At 48.1% G+C, this 18,259-nt stretch overlaps 1 protein-coding gene and 1 long non-coding RNA gene across 6 annotated transcripts in view; one reads left to right on the top strand and one right to left on the bottom strand.

The window, feature by feature from the left end:
• The window catches only part of BIN2 (bridging integrator 2), a 33,661-nt gene extending 17,856 nt beyond the window's left edge, over positions 1-15,805 (bottom strand). For both annotated transcript variants that reach the window (XM_025458857.3, XM_025458858.3), the window contains exons 1-2: positions 15,653-15,805; positions 6,911-6,991 (exon numbers count right to left, since the gene is read on the bottom strand). In XM_025458857.3, the coding sequence (XP_025314642.1) occupies positions 6,911-6,991; positions 15,653-15,733 (162 nt within the window). In that variant the 5' untranslated portion in view covers positions 15,734-15,805. The remainder of the gene's footprint in view (positions 1-6,910; positions 6,992-15,652) is intronic.
• LOC112667258 (uncharacterized) overlaps positions 1,498-18,259 on the top strand; it is a 29,720-nt gene continuing 12,958 nt past the window's right edge. For 2 of the 4 annotated variants that reach the window (XR_007406624.1, XR_007406623.1), the window contains exons 1-3: positions 1,498-1,662; positions 2,374-2,515; positions 13,359-13,491. This is a non-coding gene — a long non-coding RNA (uncharacterized LOC112667258). The remainder of the gene's footprint in view (positions 1,663-2,373; positions 2,516-13,358; positions 13,492-18,259) is intronic. The other 2 variants (XR_004809975.2, XR_003141114.3) reach the window with 2 other exon arrangements.

Here is an 18,259-nt window from a genome sequence, read left to right as displayed (position 1 = left end):
AGAAACACTCAGCATTCACTAGGAAGGATGTTTCACTTCCTCTTTATTTTTTCATTCATGGAAAAAAGTTTAAATAGCCTAAGATGTCCAACATACATAGAATATTTTAAATATAGATACAATAAGTGGGTATAAGTTTGAGAGTTTTATTTTATTTTATTTTATTTTATTTTTTGTTTGAGAGTTTTAAAAATGTGATAGCTGAAGTTTGAAAGTTTTGAAAGAGCTTGGGGGATTATAAAAATTAACAAGGATTTCAAGTTCTTTTTTTGAAAGAAAAGAACATGGGCTCAACTTTTAACTTCACCAAAATACACATCTAAGTAACAAAAGCTGTTAAACCATCTTGCATAATTTTTTTTTTTTTTTTTAATGATAGTCACACAGAGAGAGAGAGAGGCAGACACACAGGTAGAGGGAGAAGCAGGCTCCATGCACCGGGAGCCCGATGTGGGATTCGATCCCGGGTCTCCAGGATAGCGCCCTGGGCCAAAGGCAGGCGCCAAACCGCTGTGTCACCCAGGGATCCCACCATCTTGCATAATTACTACAAATGAAATAACAATGAAATAACAATGGTTTTTATCCCGCTAGATATTATATGGCCTGGAAAATCGGATCAGCAATCAAGGCCACCATGCACGACTAGGCAAGTTGTATGTACGCTGTTCAAAACCAGAGGGTTCTGTTGATACCAGAGTCCCTAAAATGAGAATGCCTTCTGCCTACCCCTGCCCCTCACAAGAGCCCAACTCCACTTCTGTGTTTTAGGATCAAGCCTCTAAGGCCAAAATTCCTCCTTTATGCTCTTGCTGTTTCCTTTGAGGAGATAAAGTGTGGGTGTGGGTGTGGTGGTGGCAGTGGAAGTCAGGCGGCAGGACACTGAGTGTCATTTTATTTCTCTGGCCTATCTGTCCCTGACCCCACCCCCAAAACGTTCCCAGGCTGAAGAGTCCCAGTATCTTTCATTTTATACATATATATATATAAATATATACATATATATATAAAATATATACATATATATAAATATATACATATTTATATATATAAATGTATATATTTATATATATAAATATGTATATATTTACATATATATATATAAAATTTATTTACTTATTTAACAGAGTGAGAGAGCACAAGCAGGGGGAGCAGAAGAGGGAGAAGAAGGCTCCCTGCTGAGCAGGGAACCCGATGCAGGGCTCGATCCCAGGAGGCCAGGACCAGGACCTGAGCCAAAGGCAGTCGCCCAACCAACCGAGCCACCCAGGTGCCCCATCTTTCTTCTTTCTTGACAATGACTTTGATAGTCTTAGGTTCCCCCTTGTCGGGAGTCAAAGGCTTGCAAGTTAGTCTACTTTTCTGGCTTCATTTTCCTTCTCTATGAATATTGGGTAAGACCATTTCTAGCCCTGTTTCTTACAGTTTTTCACTTGGGCTCTCTGAGTTCTTGCTGAATTCTTGGCAGCGCCATAAAGAGTCGTCAGTGCTCCCTATCCCATACATGAATGGCCCCGCCCCGAGTTAATGGACCATGCACTCTGGCAGCTTGTCTGAAGCACACAGGCAGACAAAGCTCTGTGCTTAGAAAGTCCCTGTCCTGGGGTTCCCCACTTGCTGGAGAGAAATGGACTCAGAGAAACCCAAACACTCAGCAAAACAGTAAGTAGCATGATCAGTCTTGAGCAAGTGCTGAAAATGCTTGTTTTGATGGAGGTCCAGAAGGGAGACAAGAAGCTGAACTGTTAGATAAATCAAACCTATCTATCTATCTATCTATCTATCTATCTATCTATCTATTTATTTGAGAGAGAGTATGTGCGAGCATGAGTGGGGGAGGGGCAGAGGGAGAGGAGGAGAGAAAATCTCCAGCATATTCCCTGCGAAGCCTGATGTGGGGCTCTATCTCAAGACCGAGGTCATGACCTGAGCAGAAATCAAGAGTCAGAGGCTTGACTTAAGCTATTCAGGTGCCCCCATTAGGTTTGATTTTACAGGCAATGAATTGGAAGCAGCTGTCAGTACCAGAAAGACGAGATTAAAATACTCCTTGAGGAAATCAATTCTTCCTATTTAATATGGTTTGGAGAGAAAGCAGAGCAGAGCCCTCAAAGAAAACCTACCTATGGACATTTGATTAGGGGCAAGGCCTTGAAATCAGGCTGGGAAGCCTGGGAGGGATATTTGTTTATTAATAAAAGTTTACCTACAAGTTGATTGTGGTAAGGGACTGGGCACATGCCCAACAGGTCCAACTTCTGGAATACTCCACTTTCAGTCTCTTTGATCTTGCCTTTCTCCCTCCTGTTCATCTTAGCCAGCCCAGGTGCCATGTCAGAGTGGACTGTGTTGTCGCTGTCTTTGTCCTTACAGGGTGAGAGCCTGAGGACAGCTGTGTGTCCTCTTCATGCTGAAGTCCCAGAGTCTGGCACAGTGCCCAGTGTGCGGCAGGCTCCCATGATATGCTCGAGAAACGACCTTGCCAGGCCTGCTCACATAACTGGTGTTACTAGAGGTAAATCATTGTCTCAGGAGAAAAGTTTCCCTTACCCTTATTCTACCTCCGTTTCATTTCTCAAATAGATCTCCTGCCCCCTTCAGGTGACATTCAGCTGGTGGCCTCACGCAGGGAATGCTGAGGGGACTGGCACATCTGATCCTCTTATTCTTCTTGATGGCCCCTCCTTCATCTACCCAAGCTTTCTACCCACACACCTGCCTTCAGTAGATCCAGCCTCTAAGGCAGAGAGGAAGAGGAAGGACCGAGGGACAGAATGGCCAAGAGTCAGAAACCTCATGACCTGGGTGTTGACTTAGTCCTGTTCTGTTCATGCTGCTTTTGGAAGCAGAACAGCAACTGCCGTTGAGCAGAGGCCCACGGAGGCCTCCTAGACAGGCGCAGGCGGAGAAGCACAGGGTTTAAGTTGCAATCCTAGCTCCGCAACTCTTCCGCCTTTCCCTTGATTAAATCGCTTCTCAGATCCTATTTCCAGCCCCCCTCCCCCTGGGTTAGACTAAATCAGTGGTTGCCAAATGCTGTTCTCAGACTAGCTACTACATCATAATTACCTAGAAAGCTTAATATAAAACACAGATTCCCTAGTTAATGATCAGCCAAGGCTGTTCATGTCACACCAAAAAGGAGACAAGCAGACATTAGGTGCCTCCAGATGGAAAAATATCACACCTATAATAACGAGTATTCCTGCCACCCAAACAAACAAAAACAAAACTCTGAATCTCAAGCCTCTAATCTAACTATTAATTTACAGAAACTGCAAGAGACACAGGAACATATTTAACAATGCGATGGGGCTTCAATCAGTCAAGTTTAGACTGCAGGAAGCTTTGAGAAAACAGCCTGGTGTCACCAACAAATAAACTATAAGCAGGGAGGGATCAGACACCTGCAGATGAAGAGATTTAACTTTCAATCTGAGAGACTTAAACATGCCAACAAGTTGCTGATTTACACACACACAAGACATAACCACATTGAACATTGACTGGATATCTTATGTTAAGAAATTATTGCTACTTTTTGAAGATATCACCTAATCTCACATTTTAGCGGGATATCTGAAAAGATATTTGTATTATATCTTTCTTTTTAAGATTTATTTATTCATGAGACACACAGAGGCAGGGAGAGAGGCAGAGGGAGAAGCAGGCTCCCTGAGGGGAGCCCGACATGGGACTGGATCCGGATCCCGGGATCACAACCTGAGCCAAAGGCAAACGCTCAACTGCTGAGCCACCCAGGCGTCCCTTGTAATATAATGTTAACTGAAAAGAGCAAGTTATAAAACCATTATCAATGGAACAATCCTACTTTTGTAAACCTCGTATTTATTAACTGTGGGTTTACTTAGAGATCATACATATTCATAGCAGAATGACCGAAAGGATGTAAAACAACAGTGGTGGTAGCATGGGAGGGTGTGAAATCAGGATTTAAAAAAAAAATTTTATTCATTTATTTGAGAGAGAGAGAGAGTGTGTGAGAGAAAACACAAGCGGGGGCGGGGAGGAGGAGCAGAAGGAGCCGGAGAAGCAGGCTCCCTGCTGAGAAGGGAGCCCCAACTTGGCTGGATCCCAGGACCCTGGGATGATGACCCGAGAGAAGGCAGATGCTTCACTGACTGAGCCACCCAGGTGCCCCCAAATCAGGATTTTTTTTTTAAAGATTTTTTTAAATTTTTATTTATTTATGATAGTCACAGAGAGAGAGAGAGAGAGAGGCAGAGACACAGGCAGAGGGAGAAGCAGGCTCCATGCACCGGGAGCCCGACGTGGGATTCAATCCCGGGTCTCCAGGATCACGCCCTGGGCCAAAGGCAGGCACCAAACCACTGCGCCACCCAGGGATCCCTCAGGATTTTTTAATTCATGTTTTTCTTGTCCTTTCTGGTTTGTTGTAATACGTTAAATGCCTCTTAGAAAAATATTTTTAGGTGTGATAATGGCTTTGTGTTTATATTTTAAAAGAGCCTTTATTTCTACAGACTGATAATAAAATTTTTATGGATAAAATGATGTGGTATGTAGAATTTGCCTCATAGTAATCAAGACTGGGAGAAAGTAGGTAGAGACATAAATGAGTTGATTATTAAAGCTGAGAGATGGGTGCATACATGTGGAGTAATTATACAAATTTTCCTTTTTTAAATAAAGATTTTATTTATTTATTCGTGATAGACACACAGAGAGAGAGGCAGAGACACAGGCAGAGGGAGAAGTAGGCTCCATGCAGGGAACCCGACGCAGGACTCGATCCCGGGTCTCCAGGATCACACCCTGGGCTGAAGGCAGGGCTAAACTGCTGAGCTACCTGGGATCCAAATTTTCCTATCTTATATATTTGAACTCTTCCATTAAAACTAGTTTAGGGGTGCCTGGGTGGCTCAGTCGGTTAAGCATCTGCCTTCGTCTCAGGTCATGATCCCGGGGTCCTGGGATGGAGCCCCTGCATCGGGCTCCCTGCTCAGCAGGGAGTCTGCTTCTTCCTCTCCCTCTGCTGTTCCCCCACTCATTCTCTCTCTCTGTCAAATAAATAAATAACATCTTAAAAAAAAAAAAGAAGTAGATAGCCAGCTTAATATTCCATGGGATATTTCACTTTCTGTCTCATGTGCCTGGCATTGTGTATAGTCTCATTTAATTCTCACATCAGCCCCAGAGGTTGCAATCCCCTCTTTATAATAGGAGGAAGTTATGGGATGCCTGGGTGGCTCAGTGGTTGAACGTCTGTCTTTGGCTCAGGGCATGATCCTGGGTCCTGGGATCGAGTCCCACATCGGGCTCCCTGCATGGAACCTGCTTCTCCCTCTGCCTGTGTCTCTGCCTCTCTCTCTCTGTGTCTCTCATGAATAAATAAATAAAATCTTAAAAAAAAAAAAGAAGGGAGTTATTAATTTACATGAATATCCAGTTGTAACGCAGTTCTCCTACTTAACTACTCAGGTCATGGTTCACAGGTTAAGGGCACAGGCCCCCACTAGACTGCTTCACTTCAGACATCAGCCACTGGCCACCTAGACTTCTGACCAATGCTACAAATCTGGGGGTTCCTACTAGCCATGGAGCTTCCATAATCCATGAGAACAACCCACAGAACTCAGGAGAGTGCTCTATTTATTTTTATTTATTTTTATTTTTTTTTGAGTGCTCTATTTATAATTAAAGTTTTCTTATAAGTGATACAGACCAGGACCAGCCAAGCGAAGAGACACACAAGGTAAGGTCTGGGGGAGTTCCAGACAAGAAGCTTCTGTGTTCTCAAGACATGTCACCTTCTCAGCATGTTGGTACAGGATTACCAACCAGGGAAGCTCGCCCATGCGTCAGGTGTCTAGAGTTTTTTTAATGTGATTGCACTACATAGTGAATCACTGGCCACATGATTGAATTGAATCTCTAGCTCCCTTTCTCTCCCTGCCACTGGAGGTCAGGCTGATTTCACCTGTCTCCAAGCCCCAGCCCTCTAATCACCTGGTTCATCTTTCCAGCCTGACCCGCCACCATCCTGAGTCATTTGTGTAGCATACACTGACTTATGATCTGGGAGGCCCACTGTGAATAACAATCACATTCCTGTCCCTCAGGAAATCCCAAAGACTTAGAAGCTTCTTCCCAGGAACTGGGAACAAAGGCCAGCCAAATTCTTTACTGGATGATATCAGTAAATTGAATTATATGGGAAATAATTCTTTAAAATCATACTAAAAGGACATTCACTGTAATCTAACTCAGCAGTTGACTGTATATCAGAATCACTTGGGAAATATTTTTAAACACGAGATCTCTGGTAGTAGGGCTTGGGAATCTGTACTTTTAAACATGTTTTTTGTTTGTTTTGGATGTTTTGGGTTTTTTAAAACAATGCTTTCTTAATTTTACTTGAGACAGAGAGGGTACACGTGCACAGAGCGTTTGTTGCTGAGAATGACATGTGAAAGATGGGGGTATTATTTAGAAATGAGGGCTCAGGTGAGGCAGATGGAGTGGACAAAGAGGCAACAAGAAAAATAGGGTGCTGCTCAGATGAGAAGAACCAGAGGGTGGGAAAGAGGCACCCTGGGGAAGCGATAAGCCAAAAACAAAGGTGGCAGGAGCTCACTGCCACTTTGTCTAAGAACCTGGTGATGCCCCTGTGGCCTGGGGGAACCACTAAGAGAAAAAAAAGAACACTTACCTGTCCCCCAAAACACAGGTCAGCAGGAACGAGAAAGGGAAGCTTCTCTGGTTCCCAGGGAAGGGGTAAGCAGCAGGTCACCCTGCAGCCCTTACCCCTGGGGGAAGGATGGGTTAGCAGGGATGCCTGTTGGTTTGCAGGACCTGCTGTTCTTCGATCACCCAGCCCTTGTCTTCTTTATCCCTCCAAGCTTCCCTTCCCCACCCTCCAGATTACCTGTTGATGATAGAAGTTGTTGGCACTTTGTTCAAACCGTTCATCTTTGGTTTCCACAGTTTTCCCCAACTTCTGCAGCACCTGGGAATGTGAGTTGGAAAAGTCCCTAAGGTTATAGTCAGGTCTCACTCATCTGTTGGCCTCATATGACCCTGGTTTTCAGAGTCTCAGATGCAATTAAAAGGCTGTGCTCCTCACAGCCCAATGGAATTAAAAATATAGCACACTGCTGGAAAAAAAAAACAAACAAACCTACTAATCTGGCCTACGCCCAGAAGATTTCATTACTTATGACCACATTTTGTGATTCTTCTCAAATTGGGATCCTCCTGCAGGTATGCAGCAGTGTGCTAGGGGGTATATATAAAGCCTGGAATAAGTATGGCACATGTGTTGGGAATGACATTTATTTGCAGTGGGGTTTTTTTTTGGGGGGGAGGAGTATTATATTAAAAAGAAGGATTCATAAGAAGAATGTAAAATGTGCATTGCTTTTATTTATTTATTTGCTTATTATTTATTTTAGATTCTATTTATTTATTCATGAGAGGCAGAGAGACACAGGCAGAGGGAGAAGCAGGCTCCCTGGAGGAAGCCTGATACGGGACTTGATCCTAGGACCCGGGATCATGACCTGAGCCAAAGGCAGATGCTCAACCACTGAGCCACCCAGGTGCCCCAACGTGCATTGCTTTTATTTATTTATTTTTATTTTTTTGTATATTTTTTTTATTGGAGTGCATTGCTTTTAAAGATAAAATATGAGCCTTGAGGACTTTTCACTTGAGAGACAGTCTTCTAGGCCACAGCCGCAGATATCTCTAGATAGATGAGGTCAGAGAGGCAGGCAGGAGACTTCTTAGGAGGGCCCTTGTGGAAAACTCTGATATAACACATTCAAATAAATAAAAGAAGCTCGAAACGAATGCTTTCCGTGTCTATCCCCTGTCTCCTGGGAGCCCGAGAGCCAACCACCCTACTGGTCTCAGTGCTAATGCAAAGGACAAGGAAATGAGAAAGATACAGTGAGGAATAACTGGCTTTTCTACCTGTAGCCTCTGTTTTGAAAGGAGGCACCACCACCACCCCCCTACCTACCCCCGCCCCTTCCAAAGGTGCAAGTAAGAATCTCAGGGGTTACCCTGAACTACTTTTCGCTCACCTCTTTCATCGAGTCCCTCAGCTACCATCTCTGGAAACCCTCCCATGCTTCCTAGTCTCACCATCATGGCTTTGTTCTGGGCGCTGGCTGTTTCTCGCCTGGCGCCTGGCCGGCTACAACAGGCCTTTCATGCTGCTGCTCAAGACCTTCTAATGATTCTCCACTCGTCTGCTCAACAGATTTGTACTAAATGCCCATGCATGTCCTCTTTCAGGTCTCTCTCCCTAACACTTTAATTTCAGTTTCCTGAATATGGGTGCTTGTTGTAGATGCTGGGCCCTCTTTCTGGAATAATCTTCTCCTTCTTGTCTCTCAGACAACTATCTAAAAACAAAACAAAACAAAACAAAACAAAAAAACAACAAAAAAAACCAGTTTAGGGGCACCTGGCTGGCTCAGTTGGAAGAACAGGCGACTCTTGATCTCTGGGTTGTGAGTCTGAGCCTCATGTTGGCCTGTAGAGATTACTTACACAAATAAACTTAAAAAAAATTTTTTTAAAACCCAATTCATATTCCATATCCTTTATGACACTTAACATTCTACTTCACCCCCGTTAATTGAGTTAATCACTCCCTCCTAAGTGTTTGCAACTTCTGCACCTTGCATAAACTTCTATTACTGTTTTGTTATTTGAGTGTATCTAGCCGTGTCTTCTAAGCTGTGGGCTCCCTGAGAATCGGGTACTTACTTGCCTTCTCACCTAGATTTCTCAAGGTCCATATTTAACACTTTTTTTTTTATGATTTTATTTATTTATTCATGAGTGACACACACACACACAGAGGCAGAGACCCAGGCAGAGACCCAGGCAGAGACCCAGGCAGAGGGAGAAGCAGGCTCCATGCAGGGAGCCCGACTTGGGACTGGATCCCGGGTCTCCAGGATCAGGCCCTGGGCTGCAGGCGGCGCCAATCGCTGCACCTGATATTTAACACTTCTAACAGGAAGGAGTGGGAGTGTTATAGGAAGGGACTGATGGGCTGGGCCTTGAACTAAGGTTTTGCTGAATTATAGGGTGCCCGGGTGGCTCAGTCGGTTAAGCATCTGCCTTTGGCTCAGGTCATGATCCCGGGGTCCTGGGATGGAGCCCCACATCCGGCTCCTTGCTCAGCGGGGAGTCTGCTTCTCCCTCTGCCATCCCCCTTCTTGTGCTCTCTCTCAAATAAATAAAATCTTAAAAACTAAGATATTTGATAGATGGGGACAGAGTATAAGGAGGGAGAGTGGAAAGAGGACAAAGTCATTGGAGTACTCATATTCACACAGCTTCATGAGATGCCTCAGTGTGGCTGATTTAGGGTGTGCTATGGGGAGTGGTGGGTAAAGGAGCTAGAAAGGGAGACTGTAATTTCACTTGTGAAAGGCTCTGAATCACCTGCAAAAGCACCGAGGTCTTGGCCTGAGGAAGGCTTTACGTAGAGACTCGGACCCATGTGTCCCCATTCTTAATCCTGGGGTTACTATCTCTTCCTGGAGATGGAGCTCTCTCTCTAGTGGTTACGATCAAGGGCTCCAGAGTCAAGCAGATATATGCCCCACCTTGACATTTACACTTATGGCTATAAGCCTCTGGGTGAATAAGCCTATGATATGTCTCTTGAGCCTCCGTTTACAGAACTCCCTTCTCCCCACTAAGTTAACAGCATCTCCTGGAGTTGTTGGGAGAATTAAATATCACACCTGTAAATGCTTTCCCAGTGCTGCCCTGCAGAGAGTGCTCAATACAAATCCACTCTTGTTATGTCCAGTTCAACTCCCTCCCCTATGAGTACCTATTTCCCTCCCAGTTTAGCCATATGTTTGTCTGTGTCTCTAACTCTGCTTCACTCAACACCTGGCCTGGGTATGCAGAGTCTTCCCTGACTCAACCCCCCTCCCTCCCTCACGACACTGTCCTCTACCAGAAAGTTGCAAAACCACCCTGTCTAAGTGGTAAGCCCAGCTCTCACTTCCTTCCTGCTACTCCTCCCTTCCTTTGCCTGAGGCATGGTTCTTCTTCGGTAGAAGGTGCTAAAAGGATGGTCAGTTCAGTCTAGAGTTAATGCAGCACAGCTGACATCCCCGAACCCCAAAAGGCGCAAGGCAAAAAGGCTTAGAAGGGGTGCGAGTGTGTGTGAACACTCCAGCCTCCAATTCTGAAACTAAGAAAATGAGTGTGATTATCCTGAAAGCATGACCCAGTGCCCTGAGCCCAAGGTCATTTGTTGCCATAAGCAACAGGGCCATGTGCCAGGGTGCTTCTACTACGGGGTAAACGTTCTTCCTCAACTAAGGTATAAGAGAATGCACAGGAGCTCAACAAATATCTGGAAGAATTAGTAAGTTCCACCTTTGGATCACTTCCTGATGAAAGCCCGCCCAATGCTAGTCCCTAAGTTCTACACTAAGAATTCTCTGTCTTTTTTAAAGATTTAATTTATTTATTCATGAAAGACACACAGAGAGGGTCAGAGACACAGGCAGAGGGAGAAGCAGGCTCCCTATGGGGAGCCGATGTGGGACTCATCCCGGGACCCCGGGGTCACGCCCTGGGCTGAAGGCAGAGGCTCAACCACTGAGCCCCCCAGGTGCCCCTATGCTAAGAACTCTGCCCCAAGGGGAATACGGACATTTGGAGAAAAAGAACAGGAACAAGGGGCCAAGAAGGTGGCAAAATGCTAATACTTGGTGAAAAAGGTAAAGAATATTCCAGGGGTTCACTGACCTATTTTTAACTTTTGCGTGGACTGGGGTATGAGCATAAAGCTTCAAAACAAAATCATTGCAGACATGTTTGGTGGCTACAGTTCCCTACCTTACAGTTCCTTATCCTTCCTCACAATCATTATGTTTTAGTTATCTCTCTCAATTGGGGTAATTTGAACAGGGCCTGGATATCAGATATTATGGAATTTTGTTAAGAATGTTGTCTTAAAAAAAAAAGAATGTTGTCTTAGGGGCAGCACTCTGCCCTTCTCTCTCTCTGTTTCTAATAAATAAATAAAATCTTAAAGTAAAAAAATAAATAAAATAAAGATTTTATTTACTTATTCATGAGAGACACACACAGAGAGAGAGGCAGAGACAGGCAGAGGGAGAAGTAGGCTCCATGCAGGGAGCCTGACGTGGGACTCGATCCCGGGCCTCCAGGATCACGCCCTGGGTTGAAGGTGGCACTAAACCGCTAAGCCATCTGGCCGCCCCAAATAAAATCTTAAAAAAAAAAAAAAAAAAAAGAATGTTGTCTTAGGTCTGACAACGATGTTGTAGTTTATGGGAGAAATCCTCATTTCCAGGATATATGCTAACGCAGGCCCCTCCTTATCACGGCCCCACTACAGTTTCCATCCTTCTCTGCCACCACTCCCCGTCCTCCAGTTCAGCTGCATTTCTCACTAGTCTGCCCCAAAGGATTTCCACACTCCATGCCTTGCTCACGCCGGCATTCCTCAGCTGGAATGTTCCCCCACCCCCTGCCCCAGGAGCGACTAACGAGCCATAATTCCTACCTCGAATTCCACCTCAACTACAAACGCTCCCTCGGGTCTATACACTCTTTCTCTCTGAATTCCCGGAATGCAGATCCCTCAGGTGACTCATTTCACTCTTTTTATTTTTTATTTTTTTTTTTTTTTTATTTTTTTTTTTTACTCTTTTTATTTTTAACTTGACTGTAAGCTCCTGACAGGTGAGAGGGCCTCTTACTCATCTCCAAGGTGGGTGCAGCCCAGTGTCCCAGAGAAAGGAATCCTTAAGTATTGTTGACCTAACCTTCTGGGAGGCGAGTGAAGTGAAAGTCAGGAGGGGAGAAGACCAACAAAGGAGTCGTAAACAATGGCCCCTTCTCAGGGGAGGGGGGGGAGATTGGCCACAGAGAACCCCAAACAGATGGCAAAAGCACTCGTTTGAAATGTGAAGAAGTCTCTTACTGTAAAACCCCAATTCAGCCTCATGTTGGGTCTGGGTGGAAACTGGAAAATGAAACAAGAAGAATGCTTCATCCCCACTGTGTAGAAGAGCCCCGGGCCTTCACTCCTACCCCCAGAGGAGGAGGCCGGAGCAAAAGCTGCCTCTACTCCCAGTTTTGCTCCTGGGAGATGAGCAGGAAGTGGGCAGGTGCAGATGTCAGGATGGTCTATCAGGAGCCTCGTAAAGAGAGCAGCCTGAGGTTGGGAGCCAAAGGCAGGACACCTGGCTTTCAGGGATAGTTCTGCCATTGGCCAACCTGTTTTGAGTCTCGTTTCTTCATTTCTAAAACTGGGATATTAATAACACGCTCAGAGTGTTGCTAAGATGAAGTGAGATCCTATCATGAGAGTGTTGGCTCCAAAGAGAGAGCATGTCTTTTTTAGAATTTCCCTTGCCTTGTCACTCGTAGGCACTTGATATTTGACTACTTGACACCTGCTACGTACGACTCAGAAGATTACTGCCAACTGCTTCCAGAAAAACTAGAGTTCCACGGACTCCTTTCTTTTGACTGTGAAACAAACCTCCCCTGGGCAGCCCCGGTGGCTCACCGGTTTAGCGCCGCCTTCAGCCCAGGGCCTGATCCTGGAGACCTGGGATCGAGTCCCCGCCTCGGGCTCCCTGCATGGAGCCTGCTTCTCCCTCTGCCTGTGTCTCTGCCTCTCTCTCTCTCTCTCTGTGTGTCTCCCATGAATAAATAAATAAAATCTTTATTTTTAAAATTTTTTAAATTTATTTATGAGAGACACACAGAGAGAGGCAGACACATAGGCAGAGGGAGAGAAGCAGGCTCGATCCCCAGACCCAGGATCACACCCGGAGCCAACGGCAGTCGCCGGAACCAAAGGCAGTCGCCAAACCGCTAAGCCACCCAGGCGTCCCTAAATAAAATCTTTAAAACGACAATAACAACAATAACAACAACAACAAAAACCTCCCAAGGACTCAAGGACTCTGGCAGGCCGGGTTGAGCTCCTCCCCACATCCCAGGCCATTCCCACCATCCCAGCAGCACCCACCCTCTAGGGTGCCCCCACTGCACCTCTCAAGTTCAGTGTCTGCCTGCCCCTGTGTTTATGTCTGGGTTCAGAGCATCTTCCTGTTTTCTGACTTAATCTGAAAGTTACCTAAGGCAGATGTGAAGTGGCTCCTCTATTTTGGGTGTGTGTGGGGGGGCTCAGACTGGGAAGCACAGGGTATGACCTGGGGTGGCTGGTTCTCCCTTTGGGGAATACCTGCCTCTGAGGTTTAAGGCAACCCTTGGCCCTTCTGGCTTTGGTATCCTTACCACGTTGAATTTGAAAATTACTGAATATCGACTCTCTCATTTTACAGATGCAGAATCTGAAGCCCAGAGCAGGGACATTATTCATCTAAAGCTTTGGAGTCCGTGCTTAGGAAAGGAAAGAAATCCCAAACCAAGGGCATAGTGTTGACGACGGGCTGGACAAGGACAAAGGTGAAAGAGGTAAAATCGATTGCTGTGTCTTTTTTAAATAATTATTATCCATCAGGTTCTTTTTTTTTTTTTTTTTGGTCTTCTGGGTATTCTTTTTCTTTCTCTCTCTCTCTCTCTTTTTCTTTCTTTCAATTTTATTTATTTATTCATGAAAGACACACAGAGAGGCAAAGACACAGGCTGAGGGAGAAGCAGGCTCCATGCAGGGAGCCCAATGTGGGACTCAATCCTGAGAGTCCAGGATCACACCCTGAGCCGAAGGCAGGCGCTAAACCGCTGAGCCACCCAGGGATCCCCGGTCTTCTGGGTTTTCTCTGTTTTTCCAACCCATAATGTAGCTGGTATTCCTGTTCCTCCACACCATTTCTAACTAGACCCACCCACACGCTCTGATCGTTATCGGATTTGTAACTAGACAGCCCTTGAAGACGCTGAAACCACCATTAAGGCGAAGCGGAGGGCCGGGAAGCAGCGCCCTGTAGCCACACACAGTCTCCTTTTCCTCCACTCTCACATAACCCCGGCTTCCTCGGAGACAGCAAAAGGAGAGTCATCTACCAGAGTGCCTGCCCGTGTGTTTACGTCTGGGTTCAGAGCATCTTCCCGTTTTCTGACTTAAGCTGATAGTTACCTAAGGCAGATGTGAAGTGGCTCCTCTATTTTGGGGGTGGGGTGGGGGGCTCAGACTGGGAAGCACAGGGTGTGACCTGGGGGCTCCCCACCAGGTGGAGCTACCCTGACAGGTGGAGAGCAGAGCGGTTGGGGTCAGAAGGGAAGAACATGACTCTGGACAAGTGGCAACAAGAATGTCATTAAAATGTGTAGAGAAGGGCAGCCTGGGGGCCCCAGCGGTTTAGCGCCGTCTTGAGCCCAGGGCGTGACCCTGGAGACCCGGGATTGAGTCCCATGTCGGGCTCCCTGCATGGAGCCTGCTTCTCCCTCTGCCTGTGTCTCTGCCTCTCTCTCTCTCTCTGTGTCTCTCATGAATAAATAAATAAAATCTTTAAAAAAAAAAATGTGTAGAGAAGCGGGGTGCCTGGGTGGCTCAGTGGTTGAGCGTCTGCCTTTGGCTCAGGTCATGATCCCGGGGTGCTGGGATCGAGTCCTGCATCAGGCTTCTGCATGGAGCCTGCTTCTCCCTCTGCTTATGTCCCTGCCTCTCTCTCCCTGTGCCTCTCATGAATAAATAAATAAAATCTTTTAAAAAATAAGATAAATAAATAAAAGAAAACATTGAGTAGGGCACCTGGGTGGCTCAGTGGTTGAGTGTCTGCCTTTGGCTCAGGGCATGATCTCCGGGTCCTGGGGAGCCTGCTTCTCCCTCTGCCTCTCTCTCTCTCTCTCTCTGTGTCTCTCATGAATAAATAAATAAAATCATTAAAAAAGTGTGCAGAGAAGTGTTCCAGGTGGACAGGCTAACTAAATATTTGCTAGTGCTGGAGCAGGGCCACCCAGAGCCAACCAAGGACACAGTCTAGAAAGAGATGCTCCTTCACCACCCTGGGCCGGGTACTTTCCAACTCCAAAGGGAGGGCACAGAAAGCAGATCTGGGCTGCTAACATCAACCTAAGCAGCTCCCGGGAGCCAGGCAGGGCTGGGTGCGGGGAGGGAACCGTCTGGAATCCCTCTAGCCCTTGCCGATGGGTCCTTCTGGCTGAAAGCACAGCCGCCCATGGCTGTCTCAGGACTGCGGGGAGCCCACCGGCTTCCAGCCTTCAGCTCCCCCATCTGTGAAGTACCAACCCCGTGGACCCCCAGGCCGAGAACAGCCACCTTCGCTCCTTCCTCCCACCTTTCCTGGGGCGCCCTGTTGTTTAGGGTTCCTGTCTCCTCGGCGTCCCCGTCTTGACCCAGATCGGGGGACATTCTCTGTTCTCTTTCAAATCTGTTGATTGATTGATTGATTGATTTAAAAAAGATTGTATTTATTCATGGGAGACACAGACAGAGAGAGGGGCAGGGACCCAGGCAGAGGGAGAAGCAAGGTCCCTGCGGGGAGCCCGGTGGGGGACTCGATCCCACGACCCCGGGGTCGCGCCCTGGGCCCAAGGCAGGTGCTCAACCGCTGAGCCCCCTGGGGATCCCAAATCTGTTTTAAGGGGACCCCCGCCCCGGGGCCGGCCGCACCCTGCACCCCCCTGGCCGCGCCCGGCCACCCCCGTCGCCTACCTTCTCCTGGGCCCTGCTCAACTTCTTCTGCACCTGCTTGGCGAACAGGCCGGCGGCGCCCCCCGCCCTGCCCTCCGCCATCCTGCCGGCCCCGCCGCCGGCCCCGCGGCCCGTGGTTTTCTGGAGGCCCCGGAGGAAGTGCGGTTCCCGGCATGCCTCGCATCCGCCCGTGGCCCGGGCGCCCCGCCCCACGCGGCGCGCGACCCCCCCCCCACCCAGGCCTGGCTCCCAGGGGCCCCCCGGAGCTCGGGCGGGCGCACCTGCCGGGAGGCGCTGGACGCGGGGCGGCCGCAGGCGGCGCTGCCTGGAAACCCGCTGCAGGCGCGCGGCCCGGGGCGCCAGCCGGGGAACGCTTGCAGTAGGACCATCACCAGTAGTAGTATTTTTAAAGATTTTCTGTATTTATTCACGAGAGACGCAGAGGGAGAAGCAGGCTCCCTGCAGGGACCCCGACGCGGGACTCGATCCCGCGACCCCGGGGTCACGCCCTGGGCCCAAGGCAGGCGCTCAACCGCTGAGCCCCCCCGGGGAGCCCCTATTATTTTATTATTGAATGTGGGCCCAGAGTCTTGGTGCCCGGAGCCGGTTCGCCCTCGCTGACCATCAGCCCCGGGAGGGTAACTGGAACGAAGGGGTAGAAAAGATGGCCATTGGCATCGGAAACGCGAGGCCCTTCCGCGGGCTTGTCTCCTGGTTGCCCGGGGTCGGGGTAAAATGCACGTCGTGGTCCAGGCCGCGGGTTTGCAGGACGGAGGGAGAGGTTGGCTGTAAGCCTACAAGTGGTAGGGGCAGGTGCGGGCAGGTGCGGGCAGGTGCGGGCAGGCGCGGGGGCACCACATCTGGGTTCAAAAGGGAGGGACAGCTGAGCCCAGGGTAGAAATGGGGGTGGGGGGCGTCTTAGGGAAGGAGAAGATCTGGCTGGGAAAGGGATCAAGGAGGAAAAGGTGGGAGCCCGAGCTGGGGAGGGGGGCAGACTGGAGGGTGTGGAAGTGGGGATGGGGCTGCCCACATGCCCACATCACACCTGTGGCTTCCCGCAAAGGCTTCCCGATGGAAGCTGACCCGTTGGAGGGGAGAGCTGGAAATGAAGACGTAGGCTTGAAGCAATCCTTTATGCATGGATCTTTACAGTGGAGGTAATGACCCTCCAGGAGGGGAAGAGGGTCAAAATGACTTCCTGGGGGTGGAGAGGGAAGCTGGAGGCCCTTGTCTGCTCTCGTGTTCTAGGCCATTCCCCCAGATAGACATACTGCACTCAGGGTCAGCTGGGTGTCGGGAAACTAAGGATAAATTAAAAAAAAAAAAAAAGAAAGAGAGAGAGAAAGAGAGAGATATCTGTCCTCAAGATGCTTAGAGTCTGGAGGTGGAGCTAGGTGGGTAATGAGATGATTATAATGTTATGTGCTTAATGCATTTACAGGGATGGATACAAAATTGTCAGCTACTAGGTCACTCGGGTTTGTTCTGGATGGCAGCTGTGGGGATGGTCTAGAAGGGGGAGGGTGCAGCAAATGGAAGGACTTGATATTGGAGGGGGACAAGCTCAGGGGACGGTGGGATGGTGGGACTGTGGGAACACCGAGAGAAGATGGCCATGATAACAGGTCTGTCACTGGCAGAAGGAGGCCAACGCCCCTGTCACTTTTGGGAGTCCACAGCGTCCTCAGCAATGCCTCCCAGCCACTGCCTCCTAAGAGACCCTCTCTTCAGTGCCAGTCTCTTAGGAACTGAAATTGGTGGTCACCGAATCATGTGGTTTCAGAGCAGGGACAATCTTTAGACGTTACCCAGGTGAGGAAACTGAGTCACAGAAAAAGCTGGTGACTTGCCTACTCGTTACCCAGTTCCTCGGTGTTGGAACTGAGATGGGAATACAGACGTCCTGACCCAGCTTCTTATAGCGCATACGCGGTTCCAGAAGGCTCTGCTGACTTTGCAGCCTACAAATGCCAGGACTGGTCTTAGCCAGTTTTTCTGGTTATAATGTTAACCACCTATTCCCTCTTGTCTGGTCCTGCGTGATGGCTATGAAAAGCTGCCCCTCATCCTCTGCGCCTTCTTTCGGTTCCCCCTTCAGTCTATTGTAGGCCACTCCAACAGACTGAGCCCAGGCCCGAATAGAGCAGAATTATCAGCTTCCCAGTTCTCTGTGGTTTGCAGAACCCTGGATCCGGTTGTCTATTTTAGTCTCAGCCTTGAAATGCTGACTCACACTTAGTTGGAGGCCCTATACTGCTGTTTCTTCACCCTTTTTGTTCTGCTCAACCTTCCCTTTATTTGTTCGGCATCTTCTTTTCTCCTTGTTTCTATTCTTGCCTCCCTATCTTTGCCTCCTTTGTAAGTCGTCACTCTCTTGGTCTGCTGGCGCCTGACCTACCCCTGAATCCTACACTCCTATCTCTAGAGTGTCCTAGTCGTTGCCATTCACCCAGAACTTTGGGGTGAGCACCTGTTCTAGGCACTGAAGCAGGGAACGAAGGAAGGGTGAGGCCACAGCCTACCTGGAAGAGTCAGGGCACATTTAGTCACTCGAGAACATTTGAAAGCACTCTGTGCCTTTGAATATAGCAAATACACGTGGAAGAGCAGATGGGCCGATCACCATTG

The sequence above is a fragment of the Canis lupus genome, chromosome 27 (genome assembly GCF_003254725.2).
Source record: "Canis lupus dingo isolate Sandy chromosome 27, ASM325472v2, whole genome shotgun sequence".
NCBI lineage: Eukaryota > Metazoa > Chordata > Mammalia > Carnivora > Canidae > Canis > Canis lupus.
The sequence above is the reverse complement of the archived record's forward strand: the minus strand, read 5'-3'. Positions and strand labels throughout refer to the sequence as shown.